This window comes from Diabrotica undecimpunctata, chromosome 2 (genome assembly GCF_040954645.1).
Source record: "Diabrotica undecimpunctata isolate CICGRU chromosome 2, icDiaUnde3, whole genome shotgun sequence".
Taxonomy (NCBI): Eukaryota; Metazoa; Arthropoda; class Insecta; order Coleoptera; family Chrysomelidae; genus Diabrotica; species Diabrotica undecimpunctata.
In genome coordinates, this window is record NC_092804.1 from 5,543,110 (window position 1) to 5,562,687 (window position 19,578).

At 32.4% G+C, this 19,578-nt stretch overlaps 3 protein-coding genes across 3 annotated transcripts in view; 2 read left to right on the top strand and 1 right to left on the bottom strand.

Annotated features, from left to right (window-relative positions):
- Window positions 1–19,578, bottom strand: part of LOC140433150 (uncharacterized) — a 1,089,409-nt gene that overhangs the window by 252,995 nt on the left and 816,836 nt on the right. The window lies entirely within an intron of this gene.
- Window positions 1–19,578, top strand: part of LOC140433051 (uncharacterized) — a 77,859-nt gene that overhangs the window by 32,854 nt on the left and 25,427 nt on the right. The window lies entirely within an intron of this gene.
- Window positions 853–18,861, top strand: LOC140434127 (juvenile hormone esterase-like). The gene is made up of 9 exons (XM_072522168.1): window positions 853–1,125; window positions 5,502–5,793; window positions 6,390–6,581; window positions 6,841–7,025; window positions 10,599–10,734; window positions 16,046–16,215; window positions 18,164–18,305; window positions 18,388–18,529; window positions 18,602–18,861. Exons 1-9 carry the CDS (start codon window positions 934–936, stop codon window positions 18,783–18,785), a joined length of 1,635 nt encoding a protein of 544 aa, XP_072378269.1. The 5' UTR covers window positions 853–933; the 3' UTR covers window positions 18,786–18,861.

The following is a 19,578-nucleotide window of genomic DNA, read 5'->3' on the forward strand; positions in this document are numbered from 1 at the left end:
TTATTATAGTTGTTAATAAACACATTTTCTCATTAAAGTAACTTGTAGTATTCTTCATTGAACCTTTATTTCAGTTGATAGGAATAACAAAAAAATGTCAGTTTTGTCTTTGCCTTCAATAGTTTTGAAAGACGAAATGTTGATGTGCAATAGTGGCACAACTCAAAATAAGGGTTAAATTTAAAAGTCTGTGTTACAATTCATTAAAGGCTACCTAACGCTCTCCCAAATAAACCAAAATTTATTATTTTTCAAAAATGTCAATCCATGTAATAAAACAAATAAGACAAAATTATTGGCACACAAACTTTAAATCCCTGTTTTAAAAAATTATCAGTTTTTTGTTGTGCCACTATTGAATACAGCCGACGACATGGCCGAAACGCTGATAAAACCTATGTCCAATATATGTACACATGGCAGAGAAGTAAAATTGTCTGTGTCCATCCATATATGGTAGTCGTGGCAGTTAAAGTGTTAAATGTGATTAAAAAAAATACACGTATATTACTAACACAATAAACAATAGATAATTTATACAGTACATCATGAAGGTTCTTAAATCCAATTATATAGTAATATACTAGTTTAGGGATATTTCTAATGGTTCTGTTGTATCTTCATTGCTTCGAGTTCCAACGCTGTGTATTTTGAACATTGACATATCCGCATAAAAAGTATATTAACCTTTTAAGCCTGTTTTAAAAACAAATAATATTTTTTGCGATAACATATACTTATTTTTAGTTGTTTGTTGAAAGATTTAGTTGTTTGCTTAAGAAAATATGCAAATATATAAAAATAACTTGAATTTCATGAAAATATGATTTTGATGATTACTTGAACCGCTATTGTACTGTTACTAAAACTGTACGGCAGTTCTATTTGGATAAAGACGTTAATACTATTAGATATACTATATACTAAAACCTGATGTTTATTCTTGTAACAAGTCTTTTTTCTGTCGTTCTCACAGTACGAGCTTTCCCTAATGATGGCACCCTAGTTCATACTGAAAGAGGTATAATTAGGGGGCATATTCTCAAAAGTGAGAAGGGAAACGACTATTATGCTTTCCAGGAAATCCCGTATGCTGCTCCCCCAATTGGAGAAAATAGATTTCAAGTGAGTACATTAGTTTTGGATAAAATGTATTGATTTTAAAACACGTATTTTAGTTTGTTTACTATTTTTTGAGTAGTTTTTGGAAAGTAGATTTTTTTGTCTCTTTAAATAAATAAATAAATAATGAAAAAAATTTTGGATTACATGACAATCATCCAAAGGCTTTTAGATCTACGTGTAGTAATTTAATATTCAAGAATTTTGCCTTAGGTTTGTGTCATGTTAAAGTGGTCATATATTTCAAGGTTACACTGATTATGGTCCGACTGGACCATGTATTTAACACGCTTTTATACGGTGTAGAGGCCTGGACTCTCAAACAGAACAACATAAAAAATATTAAAAGTTTCGAGATGTGATGCTACCGTCGAATGCTGAGGATAAGTTGGGTTGAAAGAGTCACGAACTTTGAAGTAATGTGAAGGATAGGAAAATTTGGGTCACCTTATGAGAGGACATAAATACTCATTACTTCAAAATATAATGCAAGGAAAAATAGAAGGAAAACGGAATCCAGGCCGTAGAAGAATGTCATGGTTGCGTAATTTGAGAGAGTGGTTTAGCTGTACCACTAATGAACTCTTTAGGTCAGCTGTAAACAAGTAGTTGTAGAGAATATTTTAAAAAATATAAAATTTTAACATTGGCGTGTCTATAGATTTTTGAATTAGGTGTTTTTATTTTTAATAACTTACATCAGTTTAAAACGAGTGGTGATATGCATAATTTAAATACTAGATATTGTAATAATCTTTATATACCATTTTCAAAAGGTAACATTAAATTTAAATCACCCACGGTATACGGGCTACAGGTGTTTAATCATTTGCCCACAGTTGTAAAGTCCACCAGTTCAATAAATGTATTTAAGAGGAATCTTAGACAATTTTTATGTGAAAAAGTGTTTTATACAGTCGAAGAATTTTTTAGATCTTAGATATTAGCTGTATTTCATTTAGGTTTTAAATTCATTTCATGCCTTGTTTAGTCTAGTTTAGTGTTTAGTTTATAGCAATGTATATTTATGACTAGACTTCGGCACATATCCATATTGCATATTTTGCATATTGTGCATATTTTATGCAAATATTTCATATTTTGGCATATTTGTATAAAAGTTTGCATAAAGTGCATAAAAGTTCAGATTTTTATACTGTATTTGAACATTTTTAAACATACCAATTTATTTCAATTCTTGTATAAAATTTTGTAGTCATTTTAATCAAGAAATGATCTAAGTACGTAATCTCTACAGGTACAAAACATTTACAATTTCAAAGAAGATCAATTTAAGTAGCCCTCAACATTCTTAGAAAGTCTCGGTCACTGAGGCATTCAGTTATTGGATAATCGCTAAGGGTTCGCTCATTTGCATTTTATGATCTAATCCCCAAATCTATCTACAATTTATTGTATCTTAACAGCAGGTAAACGGCTAATAGTTTTGTTCCTAATTTAGGGATTTTCCAAAATCTCCCAGTTTATTGAATTAGGTACCTAAACATTTCTAATTTGATGCTCAGATTTGTAAATCATTTTTGTTTTGATATTCAAAGCGTAAACACTCGTTGTGCGTAACAAAAAGGAAGATTGTGATTTTATAATGCCTAAAACAACCAGTGCTTCAACTTGGATTAAACCTTATAAAGAGCTGTATATGGATATGGGAAAAATCTACTGTTCAGTCTGTGGCAAAATTGTAAGTATCTAATATTTTCTATTAAATATCTAATATTTCATACATACAGGGTGTTTCCAAATGACACTTACAACGTTTGACTGTAGATACTTCTCGAAAAATTGAACAAAACGATGTAGTTAATGAGGGGTCAAACTTATTTACTTTTCGAGATACAGGGTGTTAAAATTAAAAAAAATTAAATTCTTTTAGTTAATAACAACAATAACTTTAAAACCAATAAACGTATTTACTGGAAATTTAGTACTCGTAGGTTGTTTTTAAATGAAAAATAGCTTCCTTTAGTGAGAAAAAATTGTCCATGGTACAATACAATGGTGTGTATTTAGAAAAATTTTTCACCTTTACTTTTTTTATGAAGTCAGCTATTCTAAAACACAATTATTTTTATTGTAATTGAATTAACAAAAAAAAACTTTTGTTGAATTTTAAAATAAGTTATATGATGTACTAATGGTTAGTAACAAAAACTAATTTGTGGATTAATACTCCATTTAAAACACTTAGCGAGTGTTTTTTTTTTCCAAACCAGTTATTTGATTAACCAAAAACACCTTGTATATTTTTATATTTTAAAGGTTGGGTTAAAATAACGGTTTTTATTTTTATTTATAGATAGCATGTGAGAAGAAATTTCAGATAGACCAACATGTGAGAACTGCTTCACAGATTCCAAAAAAAGGAAAAATAGGAGGAAAACATCAAACTTCAAGGGCTAAATGTTTCCAATCTACTTCAAAAAAATTAGATGAGCAAGAAACTTTTAATGAAGACTTGTGTCGGGCATTAGTGTCTGCAAACATACCGCTTTCAAAATTAGCAAATGTAAATTTTAGTTCGTTTCTAAAAAAATATTTCAAACTTAATGTTCCAAGTGATCGGTCTCTAAGAAGAAATAATGTGAACGGGCTATACTCGTCGGTGTTAATTAATATTAAGGAAGAAATTGCAGATAATTATTTTTACATATCTGTAGACGATACCACTGATTCCTCAGGAAAGTATATTGCTCATTTATTGATTGGTGTTCTTAAAGAAGATACCTTACCAAAATCTCATCTTATTTCATGCCAGCAACTTGAGAAAACAAATGCTTTAACAATTTCGCGTTTTATACAAGAAACATTAGCAACTTTTTTTCTTCCGACAACTATTCCTTCTAATAAATTACTGCTTATTTTATCGGATGCTGCTCCTTATATGGTGAAAGCAGGACAAAATTTAAAAATATTTTTCCCAGATTTAATACATGTTACTTGTGTAGCGCATGGATTAAACAGAGTTGCAGAGGAAATACGAAAAAAGTTACCTCTTGTAAATACCATGATATCCAGTGTCAAAAAAGTATTTCTTAAATCTCGTATAAGAATTCAACTTTATAAAGAAATGCTACCTAACATTCCTCTTCCACCACAACCTATTTTAACGCGATGGGGAACATGGTTAGAAGCAGCTAATTTTTATGCAGATCATTTTGTTAAAATAAAGAACATAATTGATACGTTAACAGATGAAAGTTCCCAATCTCTTTTGGATTCTAAACAAACTTTTCAGAGTAACTTGCTTCAACAAGAACTTTCATTTATAAAATCAAATTTTAGTTTTGTTCAAAAAACAATTACTCAGTTAGAATCACCAAAACTGTCATTGTTCGAAAGTACAGCATTAATAAAAGAATTTGCGTCATGTTGTCGGAACGTTAGAGGTAATATTGGAAAAGATATTTTAAAAAAATTTGAAGCTACTATGGAAAAAAATAAAGGTTACCATATTCTTTCTGAAGTAGTCAGTGTTCTAGCTGGAAATATTTTGGAAACAATTAATTTAGAACCAAATGTTTTGGTTAGTTTGAAAAATGCTCCCGTTACATCAGTTGATGTTGAACGAAGTTTTTCCATATATAAATATATGTACTCAGACAGAAGCCACAAGTTTTTGTTAGCAAATTTTGAACACCACTTGGTCATTTATTGTTACCATAATTCTAAATAAGTTTATTCATACTTAAAAATGATGTAGTTACTTAAAATAAATGTAAATCTTAATGAATAGTAGGAAATATTTTTAAGTTAGGTACACTTTTTTTTTAAATAAAATTGTTACTATTTTACGATTTTTTTATTTATTTGTATGCATATTTTGTAAAATATTTGCATATTTTCGGGTAAACACGTGCATATTTATGCGCATATTTTCTACATTTTTATTTGCATATTTACCGAAGTCTATTTATGACTAATTCTATACAAACTTTGTTTGTCAGAAAGAAAATAAAGATTTGATTTGATTTGATATTTGGTTCCAATATAACAAACAAATTAGAGAGAAGAATGAAAACAAACCAAAATGGAAGAAAAATTAAGAGGACTAGTAGTATCTTTAAATTCAAGGATTTTTACCAGTTTCTTTTTGCAACTTAGCTACAACAATGGCACAAGCAGTTTTTCTCTAATCGTTTCAAATCATTTTTGCTCGTAATAGTCTTTTAGTATTCCTTTTTTTATTTTTCTTGCGTAAAGAATCCATCTTATTCATTTGTTTGCTAGTGCTTTTTATTGACTGAGAAACTCCGAATTTACAAAAATTTTATTTAATTTTGCTAAGTGTTCATATACCAAGGGGTATTTTATATAGTGTATACTATATGAAGACAAGTATACTAATTTATTGTTTTTAGCTTCCCAAACCTCCCAAAGCTTGGTGTGGAATCTTAAATACAACTAGGAATACCAAAGTTTGCTATCAGACTTATGTTAGGTACACTAACCTAAAGATTAGCGAAGACTGTTTATATGTGAACGTATACACCCCTCAAAAACCTGGATCTGCTCATCTTCTACCCGTGTTACTCTGGATACATGGTGGAGCATTCCGAGACGAATCCAGTACCTATGAGTACTTTGGTCCGCAGTACATTATGGATCATGGTGTTGTTGTGGTTACTTTTACCTACAGATTGGGAGCATTTGGTAAGTACTTAAAAATGTGTAATTTTTAAATTTCCTAATATCATTTCTACCTAGAAATTATCATCCTTAGTTTCTTGTTTTTATCGGGTGCCATATCAATATGATTTCGTTAACCACTACGTCTTTTTTTGGTCTTACTCTCCTATCCCTTAAAGACTTTGCAACTTGTTTTACCAGAATAAAAAAACCATCTTGTGCTTTAACAGAGCATGTTATTCACAAAGGTCACATCATGGATTTTGATAACATTAAAATTATTGTATTGGGCAAAAAAGAAATTATTGTAATGTTAATTAAATTAAAAACACTTAAGGACAAACAGAACACAACAGAACACATTCAAGAAGACAAAACAGACATTTAATTTAAAATGGAGTATTTTGTAGTACTACATTACCTGTAAGCAGGACGAAACAGCCAACAGGAATAGTTGTTTGATAATTTCACTTTACTGTGTTACAATATCTTCTTCCTCAAATATCTGATGACATTTGAAGAAGGAATAACAAGAATGAATTTGAATTTAATGACCACTATGATGATAACTATTTTAAATATTTTATTATACTCTTTATGATTTATATTTACATTTTTAGGATGGGTGGGTACCGAGGACGGCGTGATTCCGCTTAATCTCGGTTTAAAAGACCAGCGATTTGCTATAGAATGGGTCCACAGAAATATTCATCTCTTTGGTGGAAATCCAAAGCATGTCGTGTTGGATGGTGAAAGTGCTGGATCTATAGCTATAGGGTATCACTTAATGGGACCATGGGAGGGAGGAAAACGTAAGTATTTATGGTTTATTATTATACAAATATAAATAATATACAATCTAATACTTAAACTGCATCTTCTTTAAACTAAGGACGGGGAAAGAAGGACATAAATAAACGAAAAACTATTTATTATTTTTTAAAAGATTCTTATTCTTAAAGATTTTTAAAAGATTATTTATTGATTCTATTATCTTAATAATACTAATTTCACAACATTTTCTTCATATACAAATTTTAGTTTTGTAATGATCATCGTATCATTTTCTAGAGCTCTTCCATGGAGCTATTATGCAAAGCGGAACACCAATTGCCGGACTGCTACTACAAGATTTAGACATTACAACAGCAACTGCCTTGCAATTGGGTAGAAGAGTAGATCCATCGTTTACGTCCAACGATACTAAGGAACTTCTTGAACTACTTCAGAACGCTGATGCCCATGATATATTTTCCGTAAGTCCATAAAAGTTTCACTCATTAGATAAACTTAAATTTCATAATATTAAAAAAATATATTAGGAATATGGTAATGCGTCGATATTTTTTTAAAAGTTCTATCGAATATCATAAAATCGACGAATATGACATTTGCTAAATTAAAATGTTTGAACGGTATCTTTTAGAAGACAAAAAATTACTATTTCTTATACAAGACGAAATACTTAAAGTGTATTTTAACAAGAAGAAAGAGTAGAAGATTTTTAATTTTTACTAGAGTACTAAGAAACCAAGTAAAATATTCTTTTTATTCAGCTATGTATCCTTCTATTTATCCTAATGATATCATATGCCCATCGAAAGGTGAAGGAAATAACTGGAAAGTTCCGAAAACGCAACAGCGGAAAAATAACACATGATGAAGGCAACCTTGTCATAACCAAAGAAGATAAAAAGAAAGTAAGGGAAGAAAACTTTTTCACGACCTTAGAACAATACACGAACTCATTATTGAAAAAAATTCAGGTCCCGAAATTCTACCAGAAGAAGTAACAGCAGCCATTAGACAAATGAAGGATGAAAAGGCACCGGGACTTAATGAAATTCCTGCAGAACTGCTAAAGCTATTAGATGCAGAATAAATAAAAATGATAACTAAAACATTTAATCAAATATACAAGGCAGAAAAAATAATAAAAGAGTGGCTCAAATCAGAGTTAGTATCATTGCCCAAAAAACCAGGAGCAAAAGTTTGTGAAGACTATAGGACCATAAGCCTAATGAGCCATCTGCTGAAATCCTTTTAAAAGTCATCCACAAAACAATTTACCAAAAATGCGTGGAACAAATTGCACCCAATCAGTTTGCCTTTGTGAACGCCGTTGGTATGAGGGAAGCTTTATTTAGCTTGCAGGTATTGTTTCAGAAATGTAGGGATGTCAGGTGTGATGTTTTTGCATACCTGATTGACTACAAGAAGGCTTTCGATAGAGACAGGGATTGACGAAGGCCTAAAAATAATAGGTAAACTGTATTCGAAGCAATCAGCTGTGCTCCGAATAAATGGAAAATATACAGATCAGGTATAAGGAGAGTGAGACAGGGGTGCATAACTGATATTCAATCTCGGATGTACTCGGAGCACATTTTTGAAGAAACTCTAAAAGATATTAATAAAGGCATCTCAATAAATGGAGTCAAGCCCAATGCAGATGATAAAATAGTGCTTTCCAATACCATAAAATGACTACAAAACTTAATGAACAAAATAGCGGAAACAAGTACAAGATATGGACTGGATATAAACACCAGCAAAACCAAGTTAATGGTCATCAGCAAGGAAAACATAACTAAAGCAAATCTGTATGTGAACCAAATGAGGATTGAGCATGTCTTACAGTACAACTACTTGGAATCTATAATCAATGAGTCGTGGGACAATACACAAGAGGTTAAAGGTCGCATCGGAAAGGCAAAGAGTGCATTCTTGTCTGTCTATGAGCTCTGTGTTCGAGAGCCATGACCTTACCCTAGAAACAAAAATAAGGCTGCTTAAATGTAACGTGAACTTAGTGCTTCTGTATGGAGTAGAAACGTGGACATTGAAAGCTGAAACTCTATCAAAACATCAGGCTTTTGAGATATTGTTATACAGAAGGATCCTGAAGATACCATGGACAGACAAAGTCGCCAGTGAAGAAGTACTACGGAGGATGAACACAACCGCAGATTTGGTCAACATCTTGAAGGCCGTAAGCTGTAGTACTTGGGACATATAATGAGAATTCAAGGCAGATATGAACTACTCCAATGCATTTTGCAAGGTAAAATTGAAGGAAAAAGGGCCCCAGGACGAAGAAGAATATCCTGGCTTGCTAACCTGAAAGCATGGTATAGAAAGACTTCAACACAGCCATTTCGTATAGCAACCAACAAAGTCATCGTAGCCAGAATGATTGCTAACGTTCGGAACGGACAAGCAGCCTAACAAGAAGAATAAATAGAAAGTTAGAGTAAGTATTAAATATGTCATGGGACTTACGGACAGGAAAAAAAAGATTATGAAGCACGAAGGAGTTACGACAATGGAATTAACAAGTGTTGTTAAAATACAGAAAATAAACTAAACAGGCAGATCACAACTACCTGAAAAATAATACACAACAAAGAAATGCAAGGAAAGCTCAAAACTAAGCAGAAGCGGAGTTTAAGATGAACACATTAACAATCATCGGAAGATTTGTCAGTCAAATTGAAAATTATTTAGATAAAAGATAATCCTCTGCTATCAGTAACATAAAATAAATAAATAGAACAAAAAAGACACCGAATTTACCATATTAATAGGCAAGAAAGATATGAAGGTCTATGACTGAACTTAAGAATGAAACATCTTTAAATCAATATTGGTTAGAATCTTAAAATATCTGAAATGTGGCAAATAGTATATTGGTATTACTATTTATAAAAGACGACCATAATAGTAACGAAAACTACAAAGGTATCAGTCCATTGAATGCAATCTATCATTTAAAAATATTACAGAAACCATTATAAAAGACAAACAATACAATTTTTAAAAAAACAGGTCTACTAACGACTCTCCAATACCATAGAAGGGCTGCAAAACTTAATGAACAAAATAACGGAAACAAGTAGAACATATGGACTGGATATAAACACCAGACAAACCAAGCTAATGATTATCAGCAAGGAAAACACAACTGAAACGTAAACCAAATGAGAATTGAACCTGTCTCGCAGTACAACTACTAGGAAACTATAATAAATGAATCGTGGGACAATACCCAAGAGATTAAATGTCGCATCGGAAAGGCAAAGGGTGCAAAAATGCTATGAGCTCTGTGTTCAGGAGCGATGACCTCACCCTAGAAACAGAAATAAGGCTCCTTAAATGTTACGTGTACTCAGTGTTCTGTCCGGAGTGGAATCGTGGACATTGAAGGCGGAAACTCTATCAAAACTTTAGGCTTTTGAGCTATCGTTATACAGAAGGATCCTAAAGATACCATGAATAAAGCCACCAATGAAGAAGTACTACAAAATCGTGAAGGGCCGTAAGCTGCAGTACTTGTGACATATAATGAGAAATCAAGGCGGATATGAGCTACTCAAATGCATTTTGCAAGGTAAAATTGAAGGAAAAAGAGCCCCAAGAGGACGAAAGGAAAAAAAAAGAAAGAGGACGAAGAAGCATATCCTGGCTTGCTAACCTGAGAGCATGGTATAGAAAGACCTCAACACAGCTATTCCGTATACCACCAAAGTCATGATAGCCAGAATGATCGCCAACGTTCTGAACGGAAGGGCATCCTAAGAAAAGTCTAGTAGCGACAACCTTATTAAAAAAATTTTGGTTGGATAGGTTCATATAATCTGTTATTATTTAAAAAAGATGATACTCAATTCAGCTAATCAGACCAATTCAAAGGATGAACAAAACACAAATTGCAATTTTATTCATAGAATATCATTAAAGAAATGGTAAGTTAAGTATATGGCGTGAAAAAATATTTTCTCTATCTAAAATTGCATATTTATAATTATTTATAATAACATATATTATAGACTGGTATATCTGGCGGCGTTACTATAGAAGAGTGCGGTCCATTTTCCTACCAAGCCTTTCAAGCGTTTTTGGACGAAAACTACAAAAAAGTTCCTGTTTTAATTGGAATTAATTCAGAAGAATGGGGCTCTATAGGTAACTAAAAGTTTTATTTATGTTTTAATATTTTTAACAGTCTTCAGTCATCGCAGTGGAAGTAATTTTGTAATCCATGTATTTACTTCAAGTGACTAAGCTTGGTAATTTAAAAACTAATAATAACCACGAAGAATCAAACTCAAGAAATAAAACTAGCTGTTTCGGTATTACATAAGCACTTATGGGGGATGAGATGGATCTTTGCATTGCTAATTTTTGATTGTATGGTGTAGGGAGGGCTAGATGGGAATTACGGCAGCAGGAGTTATTTAATCTTTACACATATTGCCACCAACACTTTTTATATTTGAATTAGACAAATATTTATAAAAATAATAAAAACAAAATAGACGGTTTAGGTTTATTTTCATTACAGCGTTCCACCTTTCGTTGATATACATATTGTCGTCTCTTGGATTGATCAGACCGAACTCATGGCTACATACTACATATCGCATTTTTATTTACGTTATTTACCTAATATTATGAGATGTTCAAGCAAAAATATATTATCTATTAATATCACTAAATTCTGTGAAACAAAAATAGATCCAACTATAATATTATTGTAATATCTACTTCGAGAAGATCCGTTAAAATAAATATTTATAACTTATGCTTTCCTATTAACTGATAGATGAAATTCGACCAAACCGAATTTAGAGCAAATTGAAAGAGGGAAAGTATTCAAAAATTGATTGACTTACTTCCACTTCTGCGATCCTGGCATCAACTAAGCGCATCAGAAATGAAACTTTTAGAGTGTGGAAATGATTATAATAAATAGAACCTCGCTCATATACCTTATAGCCTGTATAGTAATTTATTATAATATAATTATGCCAATTTTTATTCGTGAAATACAAACGTTGTTACTATTTCAATTTTAAAATAAATTGATTATCGCAATGCTTTTTTAACTCTGTCTAAGCTTGTATGGATATGTACAAATTTTATCCCAACAATTTATTTTTTAGTTTTTTATATAAAGTTCGTTTTACTCACTCTTTAAAAATTTAACATCAATTCTCGATACAAGCAAATGAACTGCTCGTCTCTGCTTTGAATAAAATTTTCTCGAAAATTAGTAACCCAAGCTACCGGAATGTAGACCTCTAACTTGTCTCTCTGTATATCTTAATCAGAGTATTTAAAACTCCCTTTAATTTAAATAAAAGGACTTAAAAATTATCTCCAATGATACTCTGCTTTCAAATCTGTTATGGTGCACCGGTCACAATACTTTTACCCACGACAAAAAACCTTTTTATCATTAAAACAACCTTTTTTCAATTCAAATATCGACTTTTCTCCCGGTTACTCCATTCACGAAACAAAGTTCTGTAAAAAGACCCCGGCTTTTCTTTTACCACTACTTTTATCTCATCAACCAACGCCTGACGCCCTCGTCCTCGCCATCAACTGTCTATCAGAGTAGAGCCATATCCTCTTTTAGTTTGTAGGCCGTCATCCCCCGCCATCCAAAAACCGGCCTTCTCCTGCTGATCTGTTCCTCTCCGTTCCGATTTGGAAAGTAACAAACCAGTAGCGTATGGCCCTTTATGGTCCGATATTTGACCAGCTAATATCGAGCGAGATTCCATCATTCCCCCTTGCATTTACTAACTTCACCAAGCCAAATCGAGGGAAATAATATATAAAAAAAGTTTAAAAATAGTTAATATAGAAAAATGGACATTCACAAACATAAACAGACAAAAAACATTTACGCAGGTCAATATAAGATAAAATACTAACTAGACAAGCGCAGATCCCTCGATAGAAAGTAGCCGGTACTTACACTTGAAGTAAAATTGCCATAAGCCACTTATGCTAAGATCTCCCAAAATGACCTCCCGAACCCTGAAAGGTTAAAAATTCTCACGATACGAGAATTCGACTGACACCATGTTCCGCGAGCTCCCACGATTAAAGGTAAAATGCAAATAGTCCAAGATATCGAAATTGCATGGACTGAAGGAATCAAGGCTCAGTATAAAGCGCCGTTTTATTGGCGGTGCCTGTACTTAGGGGTTTAGGACCCTCCCAGCTCTCAGCAACGTCCACGAGAATTATCCGCCCACCGCTCACCGCTCACATGCGTGACAAGGTCAGGAATCTTAAGAGTTCTGTCCTGACATCTTATTCGCCGTTCTGTCTCGCATATGCACTCTTTCTTCTCAGCTACTTTTCGAAGATACGTGAGGCTCTCGTTACGTTCGCATCCCTTTCGGCATCTAAGCTCATGTGGTGGGTTTAAAGGAATGTCTCTAGTTGGAAGTAGATCCTCGCAGCTGTATTGCCTTGATGTAATCTCTCCCCGACCAGTAGGGCGGTGGATTGCTTATCCAGGCAGAGCTCTCGGAGTGTGAAGAACCCTGACGAAGTCCGTTCTAACTATAGCCGTCCTCAAGTTTCTGGCTCAACTCACGTGCGATCGACCCTTTTTGCCAGACGGTTTTGTGTCCATTTTAGGACTTTCCCCCAGAGACGTGACATGTATGGTAGACTGAGGGTTAACGAAGTAGTTTCAGTAGCTGAAGTTATCAATTTTTCAGTCGCCTTCTCATGATAGCCATGGCCATGACGCCCAAGACACCCTCTTTTGTGGGTGCGTGAATGTAGATGTCGGCACACGTTCTATTAAGGAACAGAACCTTCCGAACGACTATATGTACGGACCTGTCAACGCCCTTTAGCGTTTTCATCGTGAGTTGGGCTCTGTAGCTTGTCAATATACTTCGCCAGCAAGTCTTCAGGACAAGCAGTTTTTGCGCTGGTTTTAGTTGAATACGATCGAGCTGAATCTGCAGCTCGTTGAAGGCTACCTTGTTCTGTCCTAGTGCATTATACTTTCGACCTAAGTATTCAACCAGCTCACTCGGTTGCAACTGCCGAATCCTATCAGAGAAGAGAGAGTTATTACCACGGTTAACATTAACCGTAATAGCTGAACTCTTACCAACGTTAATCGACATTCCTCTTTTCTCGAAGAATTCGACGGCTGTCCGGAGCTGTTTGATACCATCTTTGGCAGATTCGGATAACAGGATTAAATCATCAGCGTAACCCAACACTGAGATCTTTCTGCCATCTGCAATCGGAAGGGCAAGCTTCTTAAGCTTGCAGATCAGCTCATCGACCAGCATATTGAAGCGATAGGGCGATAAGGGATCTCTCTGTTTAGCGCCTCTACATATTTCGATGTTAGTCGTTGACCTGCTGCTCGCGGTGATCCTCGTACGACAGTTCTTGTACGAGAAGATTTTCTTAAATTTTGCTATTCGACACCAGCAAAACGCCCTTTCCTAAACATCCTTATTTCCAAGTAAAATTAAGCAAACATTTTAGAAACAAATCTTTTTCCTATCTCTACTTATCTAAATAATCTATTATCATAATATCCATTAGAAACTTGTAGTATTGTATTGTACATCAATTTCTTCGATTTAAGAACCCAATAACTCACGTACTCACTTAATATATATATATATATATATATATATATATATATATATATATATATATATATATATATATATATATATATATATATTGAAATGATTTCAATATGTTAAAAAGGATACAACTTAAATGGATTTTTATATGAGTTTGTTGTTCATGAATTTCATGAAGCCATCACAATGTGGGTTCGACTCTGAAATAAAAGAGAGAAAAAGATTAGTAAATTGTTAAATAAATTAATTTTGACTTACCTGGTATAGTGTTAATAATTTCTGAATAGTATAGTTGCCTAGTGTATAGGTGAATCGTCTAAACCTTAAAAAGAACAAAAAAAGAAGAATTCTTAAAAAATATTTAAACATAGAAATTTTGAAAACGTCAGAAAATAAACTGTCAAGCAAGTCTATGGGAGCTAAATTAATAGGGGTTTTGTTAAATAAGAAATTACAATGATGTGGAGATGAAAAGAATAAATTGTATTAGCATTGTAATAGAATAAGTTTTATATCTGAACATTTTTTTTATAAATTCCCAAATTAGATGTGATTAAAGTGATTATGAGAAATTAATGTGGATTGACAAATGTGTCAGAACAGGACAGTTTTATGGTTTAAAAAAAAATAGAAGACGAAAAGAAAAAAGAACGTTGGTTGCGGTTAGCAACGAATGATAGATTTTGGGGGAGGCCGACAAGAAATTTTGAAAGGAGTCCTGAAATTGTGGAATAGGTCGGGAGTGTTTTTTTAACTCGTCTAAAGAGAATTTTAGTTTTTCCACAGTTTCCACAGCAGAGATATCCAGAATTTGTTCCAGAGAGTAAGAGAAACAATTTAACTTATAAATTATTATTGGAGTACAGAAATGTCATTTAAATTGAGAAAATTAAAATTCATGAATTAACATAATTGCGATAGGCCTTAAAAAAAATTGAAAATATTAATGATCATTAAATTAAAAATAGAATAGTACGTACCTTAACTTCCGAAGAGAGGATTGATATTCCAGTTTCACCAATTATTTTGCGAGTAGTTAGTTTTCTTTAAATAAATCAGAACTGTTTTAAAGTAAGGTTGGATAATAATTTTGGGGATCATTTGAAATTTTGATTATATTTGAATGCAAGTTAAAAGTCAGCGGAATAAAGTGTTCATTTTCTTTTCTTTATAGTTCATTTAAACACTTTATAAAGTTGCAATATTTATTTAGTTTTTAGGTACTTGTATAGAGTCTCCACATTTTGTAATAAATTTTTATTGTCACGACTCTAAACCACATTAAGATTTATACGATTCCTATTTTTGTAAATTTTTAAAGGCAACCCAAGTTGCAGACGAATTTTATTGTTTACATTAAATTTGTTCAATATTAATAAATAACGTGCTTCATTTGGGTTAATTTATCAAAGGTCTAAAGTAAATTTTGTTTTAATTTGCTTAGATTGCTCAGATTGCTTAGAACACATAATTGAGCTAGCTGAGGTATTATATTAAATTAAACAACGAACCACATATTTTAAAAATTACAACATTTATTATAAAAAAAAAAATTAATAAAATACAACTTTTTCAATATATATATATATATATATATATATATATATATATATATATATATATATATATACGATTTCTAATAAAACCATTACTTTGAAAACGTTTTGCCAATGTTATTCTTGCCATTGTCAAGTCAGATTACGTGAGCTTCTAGATGTTCAAAGAATATAAACATAGTAATGTTTCATATTTTCTTACCATATTTTTGATCCTTCTCAATTAAATACAATTTATTGTTTTTGTAATAATATTGAGACACACATCATGCCTCAAGTACATATTTTTTTTAGCTTTAGGGACCAGTGAACAATATTTAGAAGAATTAGATAACAATCCCAGTGAACTGGTCTTACCAAGGCTTAATGTATCTCCAGAAAATAGACCAATAGCTGGAGAATTGTTAAAAGAACTATATACACACAATACAACTTTTGCTGGAAATTTGGGATATTTCATAAGGGTAAGTCATAGTTGAATACATAAATTTACTATTAAATTCAAAAGTGATTTAAAAAAATTCCATTTATCAAAAATGCTATAAATAATGCTAAAAAAGACATAAAAATTGGCGTTTCTTGTGTCACAAATATATATTTTTAATATATTGTTTATTTGGAATATTATTTAGAATAAGTGATTTATTTACTAGCGTCATTTCACATGTTTATGCGTGATAATACTGAATATTTTTTAAAGCTTTTATCACTTGATTATCACTGTTTTTACACAGTAAAATGTTTTCAGTCTTTAGATAAGAAACTTTTTGTTTATAAAATATATCATTTTCTAGAAATAACTTGGTTTTATACAGGTAAAATATTATGTTACAATGTACATAAGGCCCATAATCATATAGAGGTCTGTGACATGGTCTATCAAATTAAAATCAGTGTCTCGTATAACAACTATTCGAAACGAGGAAATGAAGACATTCGACATTTTGATGAATGTGGTGTGATAAAAGCGGAAGTGCTGAGAAATCCTGGAATCGAGCGTGAATTGTTAGAACTATAAAACAATGAAAAGTTTCCAATACATATAATGAAAGGAGATAAATATCAGATATGAAAAATGATATTAATACATGAGATATAAGGAAACAGAATACCAGGAAAAAAGCAACATTCATGGCTGCGAAATTTACGAGTGTGGGGCGAAATTCGAATTGCAGGTGAAATTTTCACATTGACTATAAAATGACAATAGAAATAAATGACAAATAAACGCAGAAAGCGTACGGATCTTAAAGAAAAATATAGTTTTTCGCATAAATTAACCTGATAAACCTATTTAAAAGTAAATTTACCTATATATATATATATATATATATATATATATATATATATATATATATATATATATATATATATATATATATATATATATATATATATAAATTTAGGGATTCTACAGTATTCACTGCCTTCCCTCGCTCAACCGTTTCCATCTCTCTCTGTTGTTCCATTCTCCATCGTTTAGTCCTCTCTTACTCATGGCGTCGTCTACTTCGTTCCTCCAGGATTTTCGGGGTCGTCCTCTTTTCCTCCTTCTTATGGGGCTCCATTCGGTTATTCCCTTTATCCATCTGCTGTCGCTAGTTCTTCTTACATGTCCATACCACTTTAGTCTTTTTTGTTCTATATATGTTAGTATGTCTGTTTCTATTGATGTTATTTGCTTTATTTCGTCATTACTTCTCCTATCCATTCTTGTTACTCTGCAGCATCTTCGCAGGCATTCCATCTCTGTTGCTACTATCTTACTGCTGTTTTTCTTGTTCATGATCCAATTTTCAGCCCCATATGTCATAATACTTCGCACTAATGTTTTATAAATCTGCGTTTTTGTCTTCATATTTAGGTGTCTATCCCACCATACTAAGTTGAGTTGTCGGATTGCTGTTCTTGTTTGTCCTAATCTTTGTGTAATTTCTTCTTGTTGCCTTTTTCGTGATTATTAACCCCAGGTATTTGAATTTTGCCTTTCCTTTGATTGTTACGTTGTCATTAATCTGTAGATCTTCTATGTCTTCTTCACTTGTAGATAGATACTCTGTTTTCGCGAGGTTAATATCTAGGCCAGCCTTAGTATATTCTTCTTGTAGTTTCTTCATCATGTAGCTGAGGTCGTCTTGGTCTTGTGCAATCACTACTTGGTCGTCTGCAAAACTTAACGTATATGGGGATTCGTTCCGTACCGGTACTCCCATGCTTTCGCATTTTCTTTTCCATGTAGTCAAGGCTTTCTCTAAGTATATTTTAAATAGGGTTGGAGATATGGAACAACCCTGCAGGAGCCCTTTTGTTGTGGTGAAGTCTTCTATGATTCTTGTTCTCATTTTAATGGACATTAAATTTATCTATTAATATCAATTGCTGGAGTAATAAAATTACAAATTTTATTTCTAGTTTCAAAGTGACCAGTTGTTCACCACAGCAACATGCAAACAAGTTGAATTAGCATCTAGAGTAGTGCCGTACTACCTCTACCAGTTTTCTTTCAAAGGATATTTAGGAGAAAATATGGACATACTACCTAAATTGCCACCAGGTAAAATAGAATATACCTATATAAATAAATCCCTGTACATGATCATCTACCAAAGTTTATATATCTATTTTTCTTTTGACAGGTTGTGAGAAGGTTGTTCATGCTGAAGAGTTTCACTATATGTGGGATGATGGTAATAACACTGATCTAAGTAAATTTGCTGAACCAGAGCGTTTAATGTTACATCAATTCGTCGTCATGTGGACTAATTTCGTTAAATATTTGTAAGTATTCAATTAAACAATGATTATTTAGTAGTAGGTAGTATTTTAGATTTATTTCATTATTTTTTTTAGTAATCCCACACCTGTACAAGATCCTTTGTTATATAACTTCACCTGGTTACCTTCGGAGCCCGAGACTCTTCGATATATGAACATCAACACAACATTTGAAATGCGTGAACAGCCAAGACAATATCCTCAAGTAAAGGAGATATTAGAAAAATATATGGAACCACCTTACAATGTATTTTCATAAAAATAGGGGGTTACTATATCAAAATATTTTTATATTAAGTTTCCCTTATTTTAAGTGCATGATAAAAGATAATAAAATATTTTATATTTATAGAAAATTTTGTCATCATATAATCCTCTCTCGTTTATCCTTCTGTCCGTTTTACTCAAATATCCGTTTTTACTTTCACTTATGTGTCTTTAACATATCCCTTAATTCAATACGGAGTTCCTCAGAGAAGTGCCCTCTGTCTCATCTTTTACCTAATCTTTACTGCTGACATACCTATTACAGATGACGTCACAGTGTCGACTTTTAACGATGATACAGTCGTTTAACTTTCAAACAAAGGCCTAGACATAGCATCTGAAAAGTTGCAAAATCATTTGCATCTTCTTCTTCTTCTTCACTGGATATTCAACTCGGGGTGAGTCACGTGAGAATACTCAAGACGAAATATTGAAATCTCGAATAAGAAAACTTGTCCATGATTTTTTTGGAAAACCGTCGGATACCAAGAACCGTCGGCAACAAAATGAACAGAGTGAAGGATGTTGAGGACCTACCAGTTTTTTTTTGAAAAACCACATTTTGTAAGCTAGTACACAAGTACCTTAGACAAAAAATAAAAACGTTGAGGAAGAAGATAATGTAAACCTGGTTTATACTGATAAGTCTTGGACTAACGTCGGTGCTTTAGTTAAAAAGGAATGGTGGGACACAAAGATCAAAAATCGACGAGATGCCTTTATAAAATGTCTCTCTACTGGACTGAAAGCTCCAACCTAAAGAGCTAAAGAGGTCCTCAGTTTGT